The 24,596-nt window shown below is 45.6% G+C and overlaps 1 protein-coding gene across 2 annotated transcripts in view; it reads right to left on the reverse strand.

Annotated features, from left to right (window-relative positions):
• Ufsp1 (UFM1 specific peptidase 1) overlaps nt 1–23,198 on the reverse strand; it is a 207,439-nt gene extending 184,241 nt beyond the window's left edge. For both annotated transcript variants that reach the window (XM_050168959.3, XM_055065149.2), the window contains exons 1-2: nt 22,899–23,198; nt 6,693–6,764 (exon numbers count right to left, since the gene is read on the reverse strand). In XM_050168959.3, the coding sequence (XP_050024916.2) occupies nt 6,693–6,764; nt 22,899–23,021 (195 nt within the window). In that variant the 5' untranslated portion in view covers nt 23,022–23,198. The remainder of the gene's footprint in view (nt 1–6,692; nt 6,765–22,898) is intronic.
• Nucleotides 23,199–24,596: the final 1,398 nt, after the last annotated feature.

The following is a 24,596-nucleotide window of genomic DNA, read 5'->3' on the forward strand; positions in this document are numbered from 1 at the left end:
TACACCATTCGCGTCACGCGATGAAATCAGATAACACAAGGTTCGGCGACAACATACAGCGGATAGAAGCATCGATAACTTTCCAGAAACTTCGGATACATGCAGGCGCGTCCCGCGCTGTGCGATAAGATTTGTTAGGCGGCGAAACGTGGTCGCCCGATAAATATAAGTACACGTGTCAATACCCCCCTCTTAAAAAGCATCGACCCGATGCTGCAAACAAACGAAAGTAATAAGGAAAAGCACTCGTAGCAAAGAAGACAACAAAATAAGGAAGTTCGTCAGCGTCCGTAAAAGGGTTTAAGGCGCACCACATGGACCACTTCAGATCGTGCGCGGCGCCGCTGTGAATGCGAAATGCCGTCTGGCACGACCTCATAGTCCAGAGCGCCAATACGTCGGATAACCTTGTAGGGTCCGAAATAGCGTCGCAGTAGCTTCTCACTTAGTCCTCGTCGGCGTATCGGGGTCCATACCCAAACACGGTCGCCGGGCTGGTACTCGACGAAGCGTCGTCGCAGGTTGTACTGTCGGCTGTCGGTACGCTGCTGGTTCTTGATCCGTAAGCGGGCGAGCTGTCGAGCTTCTTCGGCGCGCTGGAGATAGGAAGCGACGTCAAGATTTTCCTCGTCAGTGACGTGCGGCAGCATAGCGTCGAGCGTCGTCGTCGGGTTCCTGCCGTAAACCAGCTTAAATGGCGCGATCTGTGTTGTTTCTTGTACCGCCGTGTTATAAGCGAATGTTACGTACGGCAGGACCGCATCCCAAGTCTTGTGCTCGACGTCGACGTACATTGCTAGCATGTCGGCGAGGGTCTTGTTCAGGCGCTCCGTGAGACCATTCGTCTGCGGATGGTAGGCAGTTGTCCTCCTGTGACTTGTCTGGCTGTATTGCAGAATGGCTTGCGTGAGCTCTGCTGTAAAAGCCGTTCCTCTTTCGGTGATGAGGACTTCTGGAGCACCATGTCGCAGCAGGATGTCCTCGACGAAAAATTTCGCCACTTCGGCTGCGCTGCCTTTCGGTAGAGCTTTAGTTTCAGCGAAGCGGGTGAGATAGTCCGTCGCTACGACGATCCACTTATTTCCGGAAGTTGATGTCGGAAACGGTCCCAACAAGTCCATCCCGATCTGCTGAAAAGGTCGGTGAGGAGGCTTGATCGGCTGTAGTAATCCCACTGGCCTTATCGGTGGTGTCTTGCGTTGCTGACAGTCTCGGCATGTCTTGACGTAATGGGCGACATCGGCGGTTAGGTGCGGCCAGTAATACTTTTCTTGTATCCTCGATAGCGTTCGGGAGAAACCGAGGTGCCCAGCGGTCGGATCGTCATGTAGGGCGTGCAGTACCTCTGGACGCAGCGCCGACGGAACAACAAGAAGGTAGTCGGTGCGGACTGGTGAGAAGTTCTTCTTCACGAGTAGGTTGTTTTGAAGCGTGAACGAAGATAATCCACGCTTAAATGCCCTAGGGACAACGTCGGTGTGCCCTTCCAAATACTCGACTAGGGCTTTTAGCTCCGGGTCCCCTCGTTGTTGTTCGGCGAAATCTTCCGCGCTTATTATGCCAAGGAAGGCGTCGTCATCCTCGTCATCTTGCGGCGGCGGGTCAATGGGGGCGCGTGATAGGCAATCGGCATCTGAGTGTTTTCGTCCGGACTTGTATGTTACAGTGATGTCATATTCTTGTAGTCTGAGGCTCCACCGTGCCAGCCGTCCTGAAGGGTCCTTTAAGTTAGCTAGCCAACACAACGCGTGATGGTCGCTGACCACTTTGAATGGCCTGCCATATAGGTAAGGGCGAAATTTCGCTGTAGCCCAAACGATGGCGAGGCATTCCTTTTCGGTTGTAGAATAATTGCCTTCCGCTTTTGACAACGACCGGCTAGCGTAAGCTATCACGTGTTCATGTCCATCTTTTCTCTGGACTAGGACGGCACCGAGGCCTAGGCTACTGGCGTCAGTGTGAATTTCGGTATCGGCGTGCTCGTCGAAGTGCGCAAGTACGGGCGGCGACTGCATGCGTCGTTTGAGTTCTTGAAATGCGTCGGCCTGCGGCGTTTCCCACTTGAACTCGACATCACATTTGGTTAGATGGGTTAGCGGCTCCGCGATGCATGAAAAGTCCTTGACAAAGCGCCTGTAGTAGGCACACATGCCAAGGAATCTACGCACTGCCTTCTTGTCGATGGGCTGCGGGAACTTTGCGATGGCAGCTGTCTTCTGCGGGTCGGGGCGGACTCCAGATTTGCTGATGACGTGGCCTAAAAATAGTAGCTCCTGGTAAGCGAAGTGGCACTTTTCCGGCTTCAGAGTAAGTCCTGATGACATGATGGCCTCTAGTACTGTTGCAAGCCGCCTAAGGTGATCGTCGAAATTGCCGGCGAAGACAACGACGTCATCCAAGTAAACGAGACAGGTCTGCCACTTCAATCCTGCTAAAACCGTGTCCATCACCCGTTGGAACGTCGCGGGCGCCGAGCACAGTCCAAATGGCATAACCTTGAACTCGTAGAGGCCGTCCGGGGTGATGAAGGCGGTCTTTTCGCGATCTCTTTCGTCGACTTCTATTTGCCAATAGCCAGACTTGAGGTCCATCGACGAGAAGTATTTAGCGTTGCAGAGCCGATCCAATGCGTCGTCTATCCGTGGGAGGGGGTATACGTCCTTCTTCGTGATCTTGTTCAGACGACGATAATCGACGCAGAAACGTAGGGTTCCGTCCTTTTTCTTCACCAGGACAACAGGGGACGCCCACGGGCTTTTCGACGGCTGGATGATGTCGTCGCGCAGCATTTCGTCGACTTGTTCTCTTATAGCTTCACGTTCTCGCGGCGAAACTCGGTAAGGGCTTTGGCGGAGTGGTCGAGTGCACTCCTCGGTGATTATGCGATGCTTGGCGACTGGTGTTTGTCGAATCCTCGATGATGTCGAAAAGCAGGCTTTGTATCGTCGGAGCAGACTTCTGAGCTGTTGCTGCTTGCCCATGGGGAGACTTGGATTATTGTCGTAGTTTGGTTCGGGAACCATGGTCGTCGGGGCAGATGCGGCGGAATCCGAGAGGACAAACGCATTACTGGTTTCCAGAATTTCCTCAATGTACCCGATCGTCGTGCCCTTGTTGATGTGCTTGAACTCCTGGCTGAAGTTTGTCAGCAACACTTCAGTTTTCCCTCTATGCAGTCGAGCGATCCCTCTTGCGACGCAAATTTCACGGTCTAGCAATAGACGTTGGTCGCCTTCGATGACGCCTTCTACGTCAGCGGGTGTTTCTGTGCCGACCGAAATAACAATGCTGGAGCGAGGCGGGATGCTCACTTGATCTTCGAGCACACTCAAGGCGTGGCGACTACGAGGGCTCTCCGGCGGTATCGCTTTATCTTCCGACAGCGTTATAGACTTCGACTGCAGGTCGATGATTGCGCCGTGTTGGTTCAGGAAGTCCATACCGAGAATGACGTCTCGTGAACACTGTTGGAGGATAACGAAGGTGGCAGGGTAAGTCCGGTTATGAATGGTTATTCTTGCCGTGCATATTCCAGTCGGCGTGATGAGGTGTCCTCCAGCGGTCCGAATTTGAGGGCCTTCCCATGCGGTCTTAACCTTCTTCAACTGGGCGGCGATGTGTCCACTCATTATGGAGTAATCGGCCCCTGTGTCCACTAAGGCGGTAACTGCGTGGCCGTCGAGAAGCACGTCGAGGTCGGTGGTTCTTTGTCTGGCGTTGCAGTTAGGTCTTGGCGTCGGATCACGGCTGCGTCGCGTTAAACTGAAGCTGGAACGTCGCGTCGTCACGTAGTCTTTTGTCGGTGTAGTCTTGGCTTTCTGACTTCGTCGGGACGGCGGCGTGTCATTATTATGTCGTGGAGATGGTCTCTTCGGCGTCTCCGTCGGCGTCGGAGGATCTTCGTCAGTTCGACGAACAGCAACCGCACCTCCATCGGTTGCTGCTTTTAGTTTCCCGGATATGGGCTCGCAGACTGGCCCCGGGCTGGGCCAGTGTATGGTCAGCGCTGCGGCGACAGGTAACGGCCTGGTGACGGCGAACGGGACGGTCGTCGAGGGCTCCACTGAGTGGCGGCGAGGTAGTCGGCGATATCGCGAGGTCGTTCGCCAATCTGTGGTCGCGGCGCGTTCACGGCGAACCCTCGGAGTCCCATCTCCCGGTATGGGCATCGGCGGTAGATGTGCCCGGCTTCTCCGCAGTGATAGCAAAGCGGGCGATGGTCAGGGGCGCGCCAAACGTCAGTCTTCCTTTGAATGCCGCGTGGGGTGACGGGTTGGCGTGCTGGCGGCGGGGTTGGTGGTGGACGACGGAACTGTGTCGTCACTGGGCCCTGCCGTGGGCGCGGAGGGGGAACGTGACGGCGGGCTACAGCGGCATATGTCATCGCTTGCGGCTGAGGCTGCGGCGATTCAGGGGCTACTCCGAGTTGTTGTTGGAGCTCCTCACGTACGGCGTCGGCAATCGAAGCCACTTGAGGCTGCGGTGACGGGAACAGCTTTTGTAGTTCCTCCCGCACGACCGCTCGGATAGTCTCGCGCAGGTCGTCGGTGGCCAGTGACTGAATTCCTGTATAGTTGGTAGAGTTCGTGCGGCGGTTGAATTGCGAGTTCCGGATTTCGAGTGTCTTCTCGATGCTGGAGGCCTCGTGAAGAAACTCTTCTACGGTCTTCGGTGGACTTCGTATCATTGCGCCGAAAAGTTCTTCCTTCACGCCACGCATGAGAAGGCGGACTTTCTTCTCTTCGGGCATATCCGGGTCGGCGTGGCGGAACAGGCGGTTCATTTCTTCCGTGAATATGGCGACGTTCTCGTTAGGTAGCTGCACTCGGGCGTCCAGCATAGCTTCGGCCCTTTCCTTGCGCACGACGCTTGTACAGGTGCGCAGGAAGCCGGTACGGAACAGGTCCCATGTTGTCAATGTCGACTCCCTGTTCTCGAACCACGTTCTGGCGGCGTCTTCTAGGGCGAAGTATACATGCCGCAACTTGTCGTCGGAGTCCCAGTTGTTGAAAGTCGCGATTCGCTCGTACGTCTCCAGCCAGGATTCCGGGTCTTCAGTTGCTGCTCCATGGAAGGTCGGTGGGTCCCGAGGTTGTTGCAGGACAACGGGGGTCGCTGGGGCAGCCATTGGGGTTGTCTTGGCCACGATCTTCTTGGTCTTCTCAGGTAGAAGTCCATGTTCCGGGGGCAGTTGTTGTAGACGACGGCTTACTCGATGGTCCGTGACTACGTTGGTGCTCTCTTTACAGTCCGGGCTTGGATCACGGCTTGTCGGGGGCGTCCGGTACATGGACCAAAAGCACCTCCACCAGATGTCACGTGGTCGTGACGGCAAAGAACACAGTAGCAATACTGTGAAAGGCAAAACTAGCTTTTATTGGGCGAACCTGTGCCCACAAAACAGGCTACACTTAAAGCACAACGAGAGCAGCGAACACAGTCGGCGATCGTCGAAAATCTGATCAGCGGGTCCAGCGCGTCAGCTTTATACAGCAGTCATCGAATGTTCCAGACTAATCGTTGGGACCCGCGTGCCTTCCACAAAGTTCTACACCATTCGCGTCACGCGATGAAATCAGATAACACAAGGTTCGGCGACAACATACAGCGGATAGAAGCATCGATAACTTTCCAGAAACTTCGGATACATGCAGGCGCGTCCCGCGCTGTGTGATAAGATTTGTTAGGCGGCGAAACGTGGTCGCCCGATAAATATAAGTACACGTGTCAATATAGCCTATATGTTATGGCACACATTTGCTTCCAAATTCAAATTGTTAGAAGTAGCATGGTATGTGTCTCATTGCTTTGCTGTCATGTGACTGTGCTTTAGCTATGACACCGAGTGTCCAAGCATAATTGAGAAGAACTTTTTGTTGGGCGAGTTGGTGCATGGCCATGTTTTAGAAAGAGTTGCGCCTAAGAAAGAACAAACACAGAAAAAAGCGAGGTAGACGAAAAGAGTGCTCTTTTCGTCTATCTTGTTTTTTTCCTGTGTTTATTCTTTCTTAGGAGCAACTCTTCCTAAAACATGTCCGAACATAACCCAGCAAGATATGTCATATTAACTAAACACAAACAAGAAGAACCACACTTTCAAGAAGGTGGCTCACGTTGTTATAACACTAAGCAAAAACAGCCATAACTGATAGTTAAAACTAGTAGTGTGATACAGGTGAAGGTGAACAATACCACGCAGGTGCGGTTAATATGGAGCATTACCAACTTCCCCAATTTTTTCTCTTCTATTATTGCATACAGCGCTACTTTCGAATGATCAGTGGTAAACAGCTTTCGGCTTGTTCTTGTGTGCTATGAAAGTACAGATTTAAATATATTCTCCATGGCAAAATTTTTCTATGAAAAAAGGCTTATCAATGCAATAATATAAATCAAATTGCAATTTCTGGGTATTAAACCATAACAAGCAATTGAAGAATTTCACTGGGCAAAAACAAGCATAAGTTCGCTTATAAGCACACACCCCTTCAGAAGCAGTTTGGTTGCAAATCATGATCACCAGCCTATTTCATGTCCACTGCATGATGAAGATCACTCCCAATGGTCTCCAATTATGCTCATCTCGCCAGACCACCTGATCTGCTGCCATTCTGAACTATGTTTCTCTTCACTGTGGCAATCAATCTGTTACTCTAATACAACACTCCTTGCTAATTGTAGAATCCACTCACCCCTGTCTTGTGTTTGTGGTGCACCACCCAGGAACAGATGGTCTGCAAGGTCCGGTAGCCACAGCCCCAGCCCTGCAGGAAAGCGTATGCGTGGCATCTGAACATGCTGGAACCATTTGAGTGTAACATGTGAACACACATCGGCTTAATCAACCACTTGCAAAACCCTATACTTTACCGCGAAAGAAAATTATTTATTTGTTTGTTTGTACAGTTTTGCCAGCCTATTTTAGGCTGTGAAGAATGCTGTGCTGTAAGGTATTGTCATAGTTTGGGCATATCTTAATGCAAACAAATTCTTACCACTTGTCATTCCAACAAATGCAAAGTTTGTTCTGTTTCAGGAAAAAAGGCCATGCTCCATAAGTACCAAGTTCCGTAAGGACGAAATAAATTTTGAGAAATGTCATGCAACTGCACATATCTTCTGGCAAACAAAATCCAGGAATAGTGAAGGGTAAAACAGACACCGACCAATAACATTAAAATAAAAATTAAAAGAAACTATGACTGTGATCTTGACTATGAGCAATTCCAACCAGACGAGTTTTCGTCATACTCTTGAGTTCAAAATCCAGAAATCTCCAGACTAGGAAGCAAAATCTGCTGTGCTGTGAGAGAAAAGAAAAACAAAAAGGGAACAACATATCAGGATGCACAAACCGCAGGAACTGGGAAAATGTGGCCGACCATTTTAATGGAGTTTCTATTCACAAGATGGCCTGAAGTAACCATGTCCTTTTTTTTTTTTTTTTTTCAGCTCCAGGCGAGTATTTATCCTTGCCATAGTCCTGTTTGCTACATATGCGACACAAGATCGGCATAATTCGGAGAAAGTATTGTCTTAGCGCTCAACTAGCAATACTTGTAGCAAACAACACATTTGACACATCATTTTGATCAACACTGCATCATACACAAGATGTGCATAACCTTCAATATGCATTGGCAGGCCTTCACAGAACTAATTTATTGAAAGTGACCTCACTGAGACATCTCATAACCTTGTACAGACTAACATACCTCCTTAGCAGCTTTCTATAAAGTATGTGACAGCCAGGTGGGACTGCAAAACCGGACTTCATAGCCTTGGTATGTGACTGACATACTGATGGTTAGTACCCAGCACAACTGGGGCAAAGACAGCAGGGTACAAAGAAGCAGTGCTAGTGTTGACTTACAACTAATGCTATTTGCACTTTTGACCTGCATGCTTTTTATGCATACAGCATAGCCATCTCAGTAAAACCAAAGCACAAGCAATGCTATATGTGAAGGTATAGAGCATGAGGACCAGACAACAGTAAACGTTACAGTAACTGTCACCAATTGACCAGCAATCTTGCCATTGCTGCTGGAAAGTGGTAGCTGTGTAAAAAACACCCATAAAAGCCAAATCTTCATTATCGGTTGCTCCCAGCTTGATCAGTGATCTTGAGAGGCATTTGGCTTTGCAATGCTGTCATAGGGGTTTGTGACCCCTGACATGCCAATTTCTTGAAATCTTGTACTACAGTGTGCTAGTTGACCAGAATTCTTCTTCCAATTGGTCAGCCAGCAAAGTAGTGGGGGTCACTGACAGCATCAAAGGAACAGTCACCCTAATATAGGCAAAACTTTATAGCAAGCCATTCCTTTTCTGTTCTTGAGTTACGGTACACAGCGCATGAGACCATTTTATCCCATTCTAGACCAGTTATGCATATGGCATAACTCTAGTGGCATAACTGGCATGGCATAACTCTTGCCATTAAATGAGCGCAACAGCTAGACTAACGCACCTTGCATCCATATTGACAAGTGTACTTGTTTATCTTTATCCGTGAAACCACGTTTCACCGCCTAACAAATGTTATCGCACAGCGCAGGACATGCCTGCATGTATCGGAAGTTTCTGGAATGTTATTGATGGTGATGATATGTGGTGTTTAATGGCCCAAGGGCCAGGTATGGCAAAAGAGCGACATGGCAAATGGTAATTTTAACAATGTATTGCGAATGGCGTGGACAGTGAATTTATCATGGTAGATGCGACATGGCTGTAGAAGGGCCTAAAAACTGTCGCTGTAAATGGCGTAAAGTATATAGGCACTAAAATGATGACACTGATTAGTTAGGGACATGAGCGATGGCAATTGGATTTTGTTAAAAACACGATGCAACAAAAGAAAACATAACAGTGACACTGTCAATAGTGACAACTGTCAACTATCAAACGGTTTCATCCTTTCTTTCTGCTCTTTGTGAATAAACCACAGCGTTCATCCCTCGTTTTTACCAGTCAAATCATGATTGTCAAAAGGTTTCTCTTATGTTGTTTGTTATGCAGATTCTTGTTCAGTGTCTGTTATCTTGTTTGATCTTATTTCATACTTGTTTTTTTGTTCCAAATGCCTACTCCTGCCTAAGGCCTGGTAACAAGGCTTGCAGTACTTGTAAAATAAATAAAATAAAGTAAACAAATAAATAAACAGAGCTTCAAGAGAGCCCTTGAATAGGAGGGCTGTTAGTTGTGTGCTAAAAATTACCAGTACAAATGATTTTCAGAGTATGTATCTGTTTCAGCTAAAAACTCCACGACTAATTTCAGGTTAAAAAGCAGTTCATCGCTAAGAAAAAAATGCAGGGTGAAGGGGTATATTTTCACGATATGCAAAAGCGAAATACTTTTTCCTCTCTATTTCTATTGCAGGGCACTGAATAAGAACATGAAGAACTGTCAAACAATTTCTGCACTTACAAGTCGGAGGATCACCCCCAGCCAAGCGATAAGAGTAAGTACCGTATGTGTGGCCGATTCTTAATCAGCAAAGAAGTACTTCCTTGTACCGTGATGTTTTCTCACTTATCCAGTTCCCCAGTTTTCATTTTATCATGTGAAGTTTATTCATTGCTTGTGTATCCCACTCACCTTGCCAATGATTCCTCAATTTACGGCGCAGAAAAGGCTTTAGGTCTTCCATCTGTGTCGCTAAAACTCACTGACATAGCCATTTCGTCAGCAGCCACATTGCCTTCTATACCCCTGTGGCCAGGTACCCTGCATAACACAATCTCTTGGTTGCACATATTTGTGGAGCACAACAGGGCATATAGTTCATTCAAAACAGGGTTCTTGTGTTTTCGTAGGCTAATTAGGGCTCTCACTACACTTAATGAGTCTGTGAAGACAATAGCCTTAGCGACATTTGTGAGTTTTATGTGTTCAATAGCCTTAAGTATAGCGTATGCTTCCGCTGTAAGGATACTGGTGTGTGGGTTTAGTGCTCCAGATGTTGAAAATGAGGGTCCCAGAGCTGCGTAAGCAACACCAGCAAGTGACTTCGAAGCATCTGTGTAAAATTCATCACAGGAGTAAGTTCCAGAACATGCGAATATATGCGTGCCTCCGGGGCTCGTTTCAATATTTCTAAGAAAGAGATGTCACATTGGATAGTCTGCCACTCCCAAGGCAGTGGAAGCCGTGTAGGAGCCATTAGGACATTCTCTAAAAGAGGGACCCCTGTTTTTTTCTGCGAGTGCTTCCAACCAGAGGGTCAAAGGAGGCCTAGAGGCTGGGCAGTTACGAAATAGCCCAGCAGTGGACAAGTCACAAATAGTAGAACGACAAGGATGTTTAATATCTGAGCTAACTTTCAGGGCATAGGAGAAAGTTAAATATGTCCTTAGGTAGTGCAATGACCATTCGTTTGATTCGACGTAGAGGCTTTGCACAGGGCTAGTCCTAAAGGCACCTGTAGCAAGGTGGATACCTAAGTGGTGAATAGGATCTAGCATTTTAAAAGCGCTAGGTGCAGCAGAGTTATAGACTATTGCTCCGTGTCAAGCTGTGTTAATATTAGACTTTTGTAAAGTTTTAAAAGGGACCTCCTGTCGCTTCCCCAAAAATTGCGTGACAAGAGCTTCAGTAGATTCATAGTCTTGAGGCACTTTGATTTCAGATACTTCAGGTGTGGTACAAAAGTTAGCTTACTGTCTAAGAGGATCCCTAGAAATTGGTGTTCACGGCCCACAGATAGCCGTTCTCCATTAAGATCTATTACGGGGTCCGTCAGTACACCTCTCTTGTTAGAGAACAAGACGCACATACTTTTTGACGGTTTAGTTTAAGACCAATTTCTTCTGCCCACTTAGATAACTTATTTATGCAAAGCTGTACTTGTTGCTCGCAGATACATTACATGATTTGTAACCTATCTCAATGTCATCCACATATGCACAATAAAACAGAGTACTTAGTATGACAGTCTGGATCAAGTTCATTTTGACAATAAAAAGAGTGCAGCTCAGCACAACTCCTTGTGGAACACCAGCCTCTTGCGTAAATGGACGAGACAGAATGTTACCAACTCTAACCTGGAACGTGCAATTGGAGAGGCAGCTCTGAATCACGTTCAACAAGTTGCCTCGAACTCCCATTTCAGACAAATCACGGAGGATTCCAAAGTGCCAGGTTGTGTCTTATGCCTTCTCCATATCTAAAAATACTGACAAGAAAAACTGTTTGTGGACAAAGGCATCACAGATATTTGTCTCGATGTGGACAAGGTGATGTGTTGTGGATCTACCCTCCCTAAAACTGCACTGTAAGGGATCGAGTGCCTTGTTGCTTTCAAGAAAATGGATGAGGCAACGGTTAACCATTTTCTCAAATAGTTTGCATAGACAACTTGTCAGAGCTATATGCCTATAACTGCTGGGTGAGGAAGGGTCCTTGCCCTCTTTGAAAATAGGAATTACGATTGCTTCTTTCCAGATGGAAGGAATGTAGCCAGCAGAGAACAAGGAACTGAAGAGTGACAGTAGTGTTTTTTGGGTTTCAGAGTTCAAGTGTCTGATCATATCATACATTATTCTGTCACTTCCTGGAGCGGAATTGTTGCAACAGTTCAGTGAGGCCTGGAACACAGCCATTCGAAATGGATGATTGTATACTTTATTGGATGTGCCTTTTTGACCGAGAGTCATCTGCTCTGCTTGTCGCTGGTATTTTAGGAATGTATCTGTGTAATGAGATGTACTGGAAACGTGCTCGAAATGTGCTCTTAGACAATCAGCCTGGTCCTCAAGAGTATCTGCTTGCATGTTTACTAATGGTAGAGGATGAGTTTCACGGCCTTTTATTTTGTTTACCCTGTTCCAGGCTTTTCTTTCGCCTGTATAAGAATTAATGCCGGAAATATATTTTTGCCAACTGTCCCTTTTGGCAAGGCGGTGCGTCCTTCTACCTTCTGGTTTTATTTTTTTAAAGCTGATAAGGTTTTCGGTAGTTGGAGAGTCACGGAGCTGATTCTAAGCCTTATTATGTTTCTTTCGCGCTTCCTTACATTCATCGTTCCACCAGGGAACACGTTGTTTAATAGGCGATGCATTTGTTTGCGGGATACATATTGACGCTACGTCGACAATAAATGCGGTTAAATATGACAATGCATCGTCAATACTAAGCATACGAATATCACCCCAGGTCATATATGTCAGCTCTCTGTACCGCTGCCAGTTCGCAGAGTCAGCTTTCCACTGAGGCACATGTGGAGAACATTCGTCCCGTTTCCTTAATTTTAAAACAATCAGGAAATGACCACTCCCGTATAGATTCTTATGTACCTTCCGCTCCAAGTACGGCACGACTGTACTTGAAACAATGGTTAAATCTATAGATGTAAATGTCTTGTTTGCGACGCTGTAAAAAGTTGGCTCCTTCTTATTTAGCCAACACACACGTGTACTTAAGAGAAAGTTTTCAATCAGACGCCCTCTGGCATCCCATTCAGAGTAGCCCCACAAGGTACGGGGAGCATTTAGGTCTCCATCAACAATGTAGGGTTCCGGAAGTTGTGCAATAAGGCTTTCAAGTTCAGTTTTGGAAAGTTGACAGTTGGGAGGAATGTATAAAATGCAATTGTCAGCAGCTTACTAAAAAGCACTGCTCTGACTGCAACTGCCTCTAGGGGCATTTTAAGCTGTACTATTATTAACCTTTACTAATGATTTGTCTTCCGCTTTAGATCGAGCTTCAGTTATTGACTGCACCTTCCTTGACTTCGGGAAAGCTTTCGGTACCGTCTCACATCAACTACTATTACTGAAACTTAGCACACTCCATCTTGATTGTAATTTGCTTAAGTGGATTGAATGTTTCTTGCAGAATAGAACACAGTACACTTCTGTTAATGATCATGACTCTTAATCATGCAATGTAACATCTGGTGTTCCTCAGGGGTCAGTCCAAGGGCCTCTTCTTTTTCTAATTTATATTAATGACCTGCCTGATTCTGTTACTTCTAACATAAGGCTCTTTGCAGACGACTGCGTTCTCTACCACGTCATTTCTAATGAGTCTGACTTGTTCATTCTTCAATCTGACCTAAATAAAGTTTCTTCTTGGTGTGATGCATGGCTTATGAAACTAAACATTAACAAATGTAAAGCAATGAGGGTGTCTCGAAAGATTAACCAGTCCATTTCTCAGGGCTATGATCTTAACGGTTGCCCTCTTCAGTTCGTCGACAGCTACAAGTATCTAGGCGTCCATATCACTAATAATCTGTAATGGCAGAAGCACATCCACCATGTTATTAGCAAAGCTAACAGTTCCCTTGGTTTTCTTCGGCGGAATTTCCGCCTCGCTCCCGTTCCGTTGAAACTACTACTATATAAAACACTCGTTCGTTTTAAACTTGAGTACGCTTCATCGATATGGGACCCGTACACTAGCTCGTTAACACAGTCCATAGAATCGGTTCAGAACCGCTCAGTTAGGTTTATCCTCTCTACTATCGCTTAGCCAGCGTTTCTTGCATGAAGCAAGAGCTTAAACTACCTCTCCTTTCTACTAGACGTCGAATTTCCCGCTTATGCCTGCATCATAAAATATACTACACTAATATTGAGCTAAAAATGACACTTTTTTCGCCACTGAGCCATTTGTCATTCCGCATTGATCACCGCATGAAGGTTGGGATGCCTCAGTGTAAAAGCAATGTATGCCTCGAAGCCTTCATCCCGAAAACAAGTCAAGACTGGAATCGCCTTCCCGCATCCATCGTCACTATCACAGACCATGATGTGTTCAAGTCAGCTATCTGTGACCATGTGCTGCCTCATTAGCCATTTTTCTTTTCTTTTTCTATTGCCACTCCTCTCTGTAATGCCTGTATGGCCTTGAAAGTAAATAAATGAAATGAAATGAAACTTCTGGTAGTCAACAATGAAATGCAGACTGTCACCATTTATGTTTTTCAACCAGCACCAGAAGTGATGTCCGAGGACTCTTTTATGGTATGATTTTAAAAAATTAATCCTGGGTTGCTTCACTTTCTTTTGGAGCTACACAGTAAGGGTTTTGTTAAATCAGTGTCACAATCTCCTGTAATTATGCAGAACTTTGTCAGTGGTATTTGAATGACAACTGACTTCAACAAGATTTGTGCAGTGTACCAATTGGTGTGACAGACTGAGAAGGTCCTTGACTCTCAACTGATGATAAACTTGCACTCATGTCACTGATAGCTCAGTGGCTTGTTTTCCATGCTGTACTGCAATCATCTCTATGTTCAAAGTGAACAGTGAAACCTTTTACAGTGAAATCATTTAGCACGCATTTGTCTCTTATCTTAAATGACTTTCATTTTCAGCAGCTGACCCAAGCAGAGAACACACTCAAATCAGCTGCCACAGCATTGTAAACTGGCTTCTCCAACGTCCTCAAGCACAACAAAGGGCTCCTGCTAGCACACGCTGTTATGTATCGAAACAGCGATGGGAAATACTTAGAAGTCTGTTACATCTCAAAACAGCGATAAGCATTCCTTGACTGCTTCCCACGAGGCAGCCCTTTCATCAGCCCCTGCCTAGATGGCGACAGGGCCCGACATAGGCTGTGACGTGCAAACAAAGGAGCTCACTTCAAGGTGACAACAACCACTGCCTTCCGTGGAAGCAGTAACTACCACGAAGGCTACTCTACCGACCCCGACAAGCTGATCGCAGCAGAGAGTCCATTAATTGATGCAAGGGGCTAATGTCTATGGCTTCCATGGGAACTGCATCCACTTCAGGTTCCCAAATTGCCATGTGGTTGCCTTGTTTGCAGGGGCAACAATGGAGGCAGAGTCTGGCAGAGCGGTGCGAAGGGTGGGATTTTGCAAAACGATTCAACGATTGCAATTGGCTGAGACAGTCATCAGATTCCCTAGTCTGATCACTTAGGGAAATTAACTGCTTTAAAAGAGGGCACCTTTGGTGCAGTTGTGTGTCCCTATGTGTGCTCAGACATGTAGTGAGCTCAGACATTTAAAGTGCTCCTACATGGAGTGGGCTTCCATATGTGGAGGCAGTATAAATTATGTAAAATAAACCCTTTTCTTTTGCTTCTACTCCCCAGACGTACTCATCCCTATGCCTCGAAAATTCCTTACCTAAATGCTACCCACAAGCCGCAACAATGCTACTGCTTGTGCATAGGACGCTCAAATGTTTGACTGTCTGCATAATTAACTTAATCACATCAGTGCTTATAATACAGGATGCTGAAGGCCAGCAGAAAAATTATTTATTACAACAGCTTAACCCACTGCCCAACTCAGAGTTAAAGGCACACTAAAGACAAATACTAAGTCGAAGTGGGTTGTTTAAATATCATTCCACAAACCTCACAATGATTGTGAGGTTTTTGCTAAGAAGAGACTTAGTTTACGAGAAAATTTCATCTCAAGGGTCGGATACCCTTTTTAAAATTCAAACCTCCCGCCACCCAACTGGGGTAGTGGTAACGCTGCATTTGCCATCACCACTCTTTGCTGCCATCGGTGCCTGACAGACGGCGGTACTGAGCCAAGATAAATAAAAACAAAGCGGTGGGTTCGCCACCGCAGCTGCTTTTTGATCAAGTGGCGTAGACCGTTTGGGCATCCCGCAACATCACGTGGAAGTTGAATTCTCTGCTACTTGCAGTTTGTTCGAGTTTCGCGAGCCAGGAAAACCAGCACAGCACTACGCGATAAAGAAACTACTGAAGCACGAAAGTGTGGATGGTGTGGAACTGAGCAAAAATGAAACCTTTCAACCATCCCCGTTGTTGTCAAGGGAAATTTAAATTAGTTTTTTCTAGAAATGAAACAGCTATAGAAATGGACAAGTAGCATTGTATTTCGTCTTATAATACAATACAAGAGTGTTTTTTGCAACGTATGGTTGAGTACTAGTGACAGAATTTAACTGAGGAGTGCCTCATCAGGCAAGTACTTGGATGTCCCAGGGGAGTCTCTAATCATCTCCTGCATTTACCTCAATTTCTCAATTACTGAGTCTCTGTTCGTAGTAATATTGACGGCTTAGAGGTCATGGAGCACTAATCTGTCGCTCTAGCTTGTCTTAATATTTGCCCTTAGTGTCCCTTTAAGAAGTTCCAAACTAAAACATCAATTCTGAGGTTTAACGTTCCAAAGGTGCACAGTCAGCTGAGGGATGCAGTAGTGGATGCTTCTGAACCAAATTTGACCCATTTTCAAAATGCACCAAAAGCACACTGCACAAGCATTGTTTTGCATTCTTCTCCCATCGACGAAACATGGCCGCAGCCGCCGGGAATCAAGCCCATGACCTCATGCTTGGCATGGAGCAAGGAAAGCGTAGGAGAGACTCCGGCCAGCACAAACGTGTTGGAGAAAGTGTGGCGGAAGTCACATGCTGTTTTTCGCAAAGGAGCACTGGCACTTGTACCCCAAACATCAACATTGCCGTAGCAACCGCACTCCTGACACTCTCACTGCTGCTCTTGACCTCTGAAAAGTGAGGTAGGTTTTCTTGGCTCGTGTCTTTCTCACAGCAGATTCTGTTCACGAGACAAGCCGACGTTGGAGCGTGGTATGTAAGCTGGAAAGTTTTGTTTAGGGCCTATGAGCAGGAGTGTCAGCCAGCAACAGAGACACTCGAGTAATTACGACACGGGTCTTCGTCATCTTCTTCAACGTGCCACGAAAAAATCAAAGGAGCGCGTCTTGTTCACTAATACTGTTATAGAAGTTTCGTAGGCTTTGTTCTGACGAGCATCAGCAGCACACAGTTCCAGCGGCTTGTAGCAATGCAAGTTCAAGGTGTGCACCTAACTGCTCCGGTGAGCCAATTGGAGGCGCAAAGAGAGATGGCACACAAACAAGGCTCCATTTCCGGCATGAAAAAACATGACGTCAGTGCCTCTGCTATTTTGTTTCTTTCCTCCATGTCGCTCAGCAACACCGATGCCATAGCACTAAGCCACAGCATGGTGGGGGGGGGGGAGGGGGAGGGTAGCTAAACCTTAATGCAACATGCACAGCTCTCTCTTTTCTTAGAGTGGTATCATTCTTTGGCTCTTCTCAGCACTTTGCGGTTTTCAGTTTCTAGCCAACATGTGACACTATATGTCACTAGTTGTCACTAGAAATTAATAAAATAAATAAAAATGCTTGATGGTCGGTTTCCAATACTGGCCACCAAAGCTCCATGCTCTAACCCTTACACCAAAAACACATTCCCCCTGAAAAGGCAGAATAAACTTGAGCAAGCCAGCGCTTGAGCTGATTGGCGCTTTAGGCACGTTGCATAGCAACAGTTAAAAAGTGAGTGCAGGCATCTTCTGGATGACAATGAAAAAAGAAGTCAGTCCCCGAAATGTCTCTCTCAACGTACTGTGGTTCGTTTCTACAAGGTCAAGCACACTGCCTCCCGTTATTGAACACGTTTTAATGCTGAATTTTAGTGCCACTTAATCTGTGTGGCAGGTGCACCCCATAGCAACAACTACAAAAAACGAAGCTGGAAACAAAGCATAAGTTACGGAAGTGTTCCAATACATCATGATGCACATCACAAACTGTTCTACCACTGAGATTACAAGAGATATGCATTTTATGGGGTGTAAAGGGGGGTGCCCTGTGGTGGTTTTCTCTCAGTCCTCTACTATGCGCCATCCAAATGAGGACTCTCCGGTGGGTATGGATGAATGCAAACAACGCCATGCAGAAGCCAAACATGTTCGATGTGCCACCAAACGAGCAAAGCAGAAAGGAAAGACGATCTGTGCCATCTCTAGTGAGAGAAGCAGTAGTGAAGAGCGGCAATATGGACAGGTTCAGATTGAAGAGGTAACAGAAGAAAATCAGGTGGACAAAAGAAGAAGATGGTGTGGACAATTAATGAAAACTACTGTGAAAAACAATAAACATGAACATATGTATTTATGCAGTATATATATATATGTGTGTATGCGGTTGTTGCTACATAACATGATCTACTGAGGAATGCTTACAAAGGTGTCACAACAATATCAACCCCAAGGTTGGTTCCATGGCAATGCTTTTTATGGCATTTCATCTGTGGCTTAAGGAGACTGCAAACCAAGCACAGCAAATTCATCAACTTTTTCAGTCACACAAGGCTATTGCAACAACTTACTGCAACATTATTTTTACCTTTATGTGCATATGCATTGATGTTTATCATGTCAAATTCCTGCCCAAAAAATAAAACGCGTGCGCAGTAACCCCCAACACTCCCTTCTTTGCTTTTTGCTACTGTGCCTTCTTCCCATTTCAACCAAGCAGCCCAGCTGCAAGTCCTTTTGCACTAATCAGTGGCTTGGGCAGAACTGGCTCGTTACAATAAATATTTCCCCTTTGATTTATTTCACATATTAATATTACAATCGCACCTTCAAGTGCAATATTTCAGGACGAGCTCTTGTGGTTGAAACCATCTTGTTTGTTCATATGCAATATAATATGCATAGTATGCATACTATGCAAAAAAAAATTAAAAGTTTGCATCTCAAACTAGCAGGTCTTAAAAAGTGCATGACAAAAATTAAAACTGGCATACAGAACAAGCCAATGAATAATGCGAAAAGGTGAAAATAGGTCAGGTTAATTTTATCCTGCCGATTCGAGACGTAAAGAAGAAGTTTATTCTTTCTTTCAGAATACAAGAGAAGTGAAGTAAAGGCTTATAGCCTAACCAGGGCTCTTGCTCAAGTCAGCATTTCAAGTGGAGAAAGCGCACATACAAGAAATGAAATGTCATGCAATTCCATTGAATATACGAACACAAATTATACAATTTAATACAAACTAGCAATGTAAATAAAGAGAGTAGTTATTTTAGCAGAAATTTACAAATATAAAGCAATATTCACATATATAGTGTAAATGCATTCTAATACATAAACATACTGACAATAATAATTTTCGCTCAGGATAACTCAGACAATTACTTAAAACATAGTTTTTCACATATAGTGCATTCACGCTACACTTACAGTATTCAAAACACACAAAAATGAAATAAAAGTAAAATTTCCATTAAAACACAGAAGAAAACGGCAATTTTGCACAGTACCATATTCTAATACTAACCTTCTGTCTTCTTTTTTAGTGATGTGTTCATTAAAGTTGATTTCCTGCCCTATTCCATTTAACAGAATGGGATTTCAATAGTTTATATACTGTCTACCATAATTAGCTCTAATTTGCAGTGTCCTTATGATGTTCCTTCTCAAGCAATACTGTGGTGTAGGTTTAATTGACGCAATTCTGTATAGTATTTTTTATATGCGGTATTAGTTTATAAATATATACCGTGGTTACGTTTAGAATTTATTCCTTAAGAAGCAGTTATGAGTACGTAAGCCCTGCAGTCGTCCATGACAGCTTTCAATATTTTGCAAAACCCGTTTCTGTAATACACTGCCAAATTGCAAGAAATGTATGCGTTAATAAGAGTTAAGGCAAGCATTAACTTGAGTAACATAGGTAATAGCTTATAGACTACAGGAGAGTGTCATTGGCTTCAGCACTTTCTCAGTTGTAACATTCGGTGTTGTTCAATTTTCAGTACAAATAGTCCATTATAATGACAAAAATGCATGAAAACTGATTGACAATGTCTTAGCAAATTTCAACATGCATTACTTGCAGACAATTTTCAATCTATATTTATAATTTCAACAACAGTAGCTAGCTATATTGCCCCACAGCATCCAATTGATCACTTTAATGTTCAATATTGGAATGTGTTTAAATATATAACTTTTTCTTTTGCAAATCATTAATGAAAGGTGCTGCCTAACATATGTATGTCAATCTTGAAACAGGCCATCACAAATTTTGTAGCAAACCATTATACAAAAATTGCTGGCTCTCCCGTAATCGAAACTAGATGTAAGCATGAAATGGCAACCGGCAAAGCCGATTGGTTGGAGATGATACTAGCCACAATCTTAAAATGGGTGTAGTGCATGTTTGCAACAGCGCATCCCACCACACCGCACCCTGCCATACTGTGTCCGCATGGACGCTGCCCAGCTAGAAGAAAACCAGCTGAAGGCGGCAGCGAAAGACACCAGGGAGCGCCCAGGTGGAAGAGAAGCGCCTTAAGGATGTGCCATGCAGTGTGGCGCCATCATCTCTTGAGGCAATGCAAAACCCACGCTGCAGAACTCGCAGACCGCTGGTGTTCAAAAGAGCACAGACAACCCTGTCTCAGTGCCAAAAAACGACAATGAAGGGTATGGAACTCTGTATCTGCCTTTTGAACATCGCTTTTGGAAATGACAAATACAACTTCAGCGTACTACAAGTTACAGCAAGAGTGATATGGTGAACCAACATTAGAAAGAACTCTGAAGCAATATCTTGTAACTTGTTTGGGCAGTAGCTAGAGCATGTAATGCAGCCCTGTACAAAGGGTTGTGGGCCAGAAACTGCATTTTCTTACGTTTTGACTGGTTGCCCGGACGATCTCTTTTTTTTTTTTCTAGCAACTTGCCTTTATGTTCTTGTTTGAGTGCCCGGATAACAGCTCTGGCTTTTTGCTCAACGTCACTTGAAGGCCGCCGACAACAGGCGCTAAAAGCATTGCACGCTTAAAATGGTGCGAGTTATTCCACAACAAATTCTTGACAACCGCATGCTAAGTACAAGTTGCACCAGAGCTTAATTCTTAAAAGATTCTTGAGACATTGTGTAAAAGCAGTTCCTAAATTGTCATGCAACTTACTGGATAATTTTCAAACCATCGCAATAACAACAAAGGAAGAGGCAAAGATAATTTCAATACAATAATCAGGAAGAAGAACAGCTTTCCAATCACAGGTCAATATCCTCGCCTTGTACCCATGCTTTTTGTGCATATTCTTACACAAATACCCAAATACAAAGAAAAAAACGAGTATATCACCACCTTCGCATCATGAGTTCTGCTAAAGTCAGTATACTGTAATATGGCTAGTAGAACTAGCTGACGACATAGACAACTAAAGAGAAGCAGACCTAACCTACTTGACTTTTCTGAAATGTTTGGTCATGTATCAAACAAATAACTAATTGAAGAAATCAAATCAATATACTCAACATAATCAATCACACTCACACACTCAATATGTCACACTCAATATGGTCACACTCAATATGCGCTGATTTTATAAAGCCTCAGATATAGCGCACGACTCCCCAGGGTTCTAGGTTATATCCTACTGTCTACATTAACAACCCAGCTATTGTAATCCGTGTTAGCATACAACCGTCTGCAGACGCCTGTAGGTTAAATCACGAAATGAACTCAATTGCAGATCATGCAAAACTGATCAACTTCAAGATGATTTAAAAGCTTCAAGTTGTGTACTAGTAATAAACAATTCATAACATACGCAGAAGTCCACTGCTAACAGTAAAACCATAAAAATATCGGGTAAACAAACTCATTTCACTCATATTACTTTCAATGTACTCACTCTGACCAAGTCAACGCAACTGCTCTGAATCTGTTTTTGTACAAGAGGTGTCAACAGCACCTTGGACCTCCTGAAACTAAACTACTGGCATATAATCGTTACTTGATATTTGTTAAAAGAATATGGCAACACAATATTGTAGGCAACAAAGAAGTTCTGTCATGATTGCAGCCACAGAGACCTCCTAGATCACTAGTTCGCCTCAGGTCACCATGTCGAAGAGTTCGTCTCTCAGAAAAGGTCTACCATGCTAGAACTTTCTCTACTGCGTTTTGCACCAGGTCACCAAAGTCGCCCATGATATATTGCCACGGACACTAAGTCTGATTAAAAATAATACCAACATTAGCAGCAAGGCTGCTTAAAAAATGAAGGTATCTTATTGCTAGAATTGCACGTCTAAAACTAAAGGACCAAGTAATAAGCAACCAGATTCAGATATAAACATGTTTGTAAATTTCAAGCAGAGCTTTGTTTTTTTTATTTATTACTTCCAGGAATATTTTACATATCAGTTTTCTCTTTTGGAACCCAACAACGTTCTCTAAGGGTCATAGAAGAGGGCACAAAACTTGCAGATGCTTATCAACATATTGTTTTATACTGAGTGCTTTACGTCTTTTCTTTTTCCACTTGCCACTAAAGGATGAAACAGCTACAATCGAATGACTGTATAGCGAAGTGCTGGGGGCCTCCGAAATCATTCATTATACCGGTCACTTTGACGCATAGGTCGTGCACCGTAGAGTAGAACCAGGACAGAAATATACATACAGGTCATTTCGTTGCAGAGATCTTCGCTGTGGAGGCGTTCAAGTGTATCTTGTACTACGAGACCATCAACGTAGTTGAACGTTCGCCTGCAGTACAAATTAATGTGTAGAGTATGCCAGTGCTCTTGCAAACCGTGCTACCGATTATTTCAGGAGTATAATTATGTACGGCCATATTACGTGAAAAACGCGCTAGGTTATGTTTCCGTTGTCATCGGCTCTTTTATGCTGCACTAAGTCACACTGTGCCAGTCCACCAGACTATCTATTTTGTTGCCAATGACGCGAGTCCATTGCACGCTTATTTTGGAATGTATTCATGCCTCTGTTGCCGTTATAGGCACATCAACCACTCACTCAACTGCCTCCCCCCCCCCCCATACAATACAGCGAATAGAACTTGCAGTATGCTCAAATAAATTAATACGCCGCCTCGACAACGCGCACAGCGGAAACCATGCATGCTATCAACGTACAAATATTTTACATTCCGCTGTTTCAAGTTCGCATTGCGCCTAAGCTGCACCTCCACCACAGCCGCACAGCGAGGAGCCAGTGCAACTTCGGTAAAACGTCAACAAGACGTGAGCTTTCAAACAGCCCGCTAGACTAAACAATGCATCGCGTGGAACGTCATTGAACAAAATGTAGGGATAGCAGACGTACTCTGTCGTCGACACCGTCGCAGCCGTAGTGATAGTACGCGTACTTTCCCTTCACACATGCAGCACGACTCGCTTGCGATGGCAGGCCTAAGCCCTCGTGGACGTCTTCGAGTATAGTTGCCATCCTGTTCGTACAGATTGAGAAGCGTCCAAAACGTGCCGGGATCAAGGAGGTTTTTTTATAACCTCCTTGGACGAGAAACACGGTCGAAACAACGCGCCATGCAACGTGCCACAAGTTAAGCAAAGCAACCTACACATGTGCTAAAGGCCTGCCCAGTGATTCTCAAATGCATGGAGCTCTTGCATTGCCCAGGGGGCGCTGCGAAAAAAGGTGCTAAAAAGCGCCCTCTGTCCTAAAATGGGTCGTACCAAGCTCGGTCGTCTGCTTCGGAAAGCACGTTTACAATATGGACCCGCCACTTTCGGTTGTGTTTTATCACGGCCTGCAGCGAATATCGGGCGCCGAAGATTTTTTCAGGGGTGGCACGCTGCCTAAAGGCAAGAAATTATGCAGTGCCGAATGCGTGTATGCCGTTCAAGAATTAAGCGGCGAAGCTTTAACGCGGTGTCAATCGCAAGTGAAGCGAGTCGCGTACAAAGTGGAACTTCAGGTAAGGTTTGCACGCTGCTAGATTCAGGCGCACAAACGCGAGGAAATGCTTGCTGTAAATGAATCCACAGCAGCGATAAGCCGACATCATGTGTATGGAACTGCTCGAGCACACGACGGTTCGCGCCGCGACGGCAGCGGTCTTTCACCATGCCGCGATGTACGAACTGCTCGAGCGCACGATCGTACGCGCCGCGACGGCAGCGGTCTTTCTACATGCCGCGAAACGGCGGGTCTCCTGCAATCTTTGTTGACTGCATGCCGCAAAACAAGTAGTTATGCCTGCGTTGTAGTAGCGGCCATAGACAAGAACGGCACCGAGAGCGGCGCTGCTGCGCCGGCGTTGAGAGCGCCGCATGCGAAGCAAAATTCTTTTAGCGGGTGGTACCCCTCTCCCATCTCTCGTTCGCACCGCCTTGATTGCCTCCTGCACTGCGCGTGTTTGGGCACGTTTCGTGCCGCGCGCGGTGTGTGCCTACGGCTGTGCGCGTGGACATTTCATTCGAAGAGCGATGTACAGTCTGTTTCACATTTAGGGGGAAACTCGGAGCGCATTCCATCGCGATGCGGCGAGCGCTTGAGTCAGGCGGCGGCAGCAGCTCGCGCAGGTGCTCGAGGGGCGGGATCTTGAACGGCGTCGTCTGCTACGGCGGCGCGCGCTGGCCGCACTGTCGGGAAACCGTCTACTGTCAGTTGCAGGGCGCCCATCTCATCGTCACTGCGTGAAATGAGCCGGTATTCTTTACTAAGCGTTGTGCGACGCCCACTGATACGCCTCGAAGGTAAGTTCATCGCTGCAGGGCAGTCATAGACGACGTACTGATTCCATACATTCTTGACGGCCCGTTTCTGTTAGGCGACTATATATTCTAACGCGATAGGTCGCCTATCCTTCTAACGCGATAGGTCGCCGATCCACACTGCTCGCGTTGTGCAAGAACTGCTGGAAGAGCGCGCAGTCACTCTCTTGGGGTGGTCGCCTCAATCCGCGGGCGCCAACATCATTTAAAATGTCTGGGGCTCGTTGAAAGTATCGCTGCCGCACCATCCCCTCTATCAGTCGCCCGAAGATAGGCTTCGATCCAC

This window comes from Dermacentor andersoni, chromosome 10, assembly GCF_023375885.2.
Source record: "Dermacentor andersoni chromosome 10, qqDerAnde1_hic_scaffold, whole genome shotgun sequence".
Classification (NCBI taxonomy): domain Eukaryota; kingdom Metazoa; phylum Arthropoda; class Arachnida; order Ixodida; family Ixodidae; genus Dermacentor; species Dermacentor andersoni.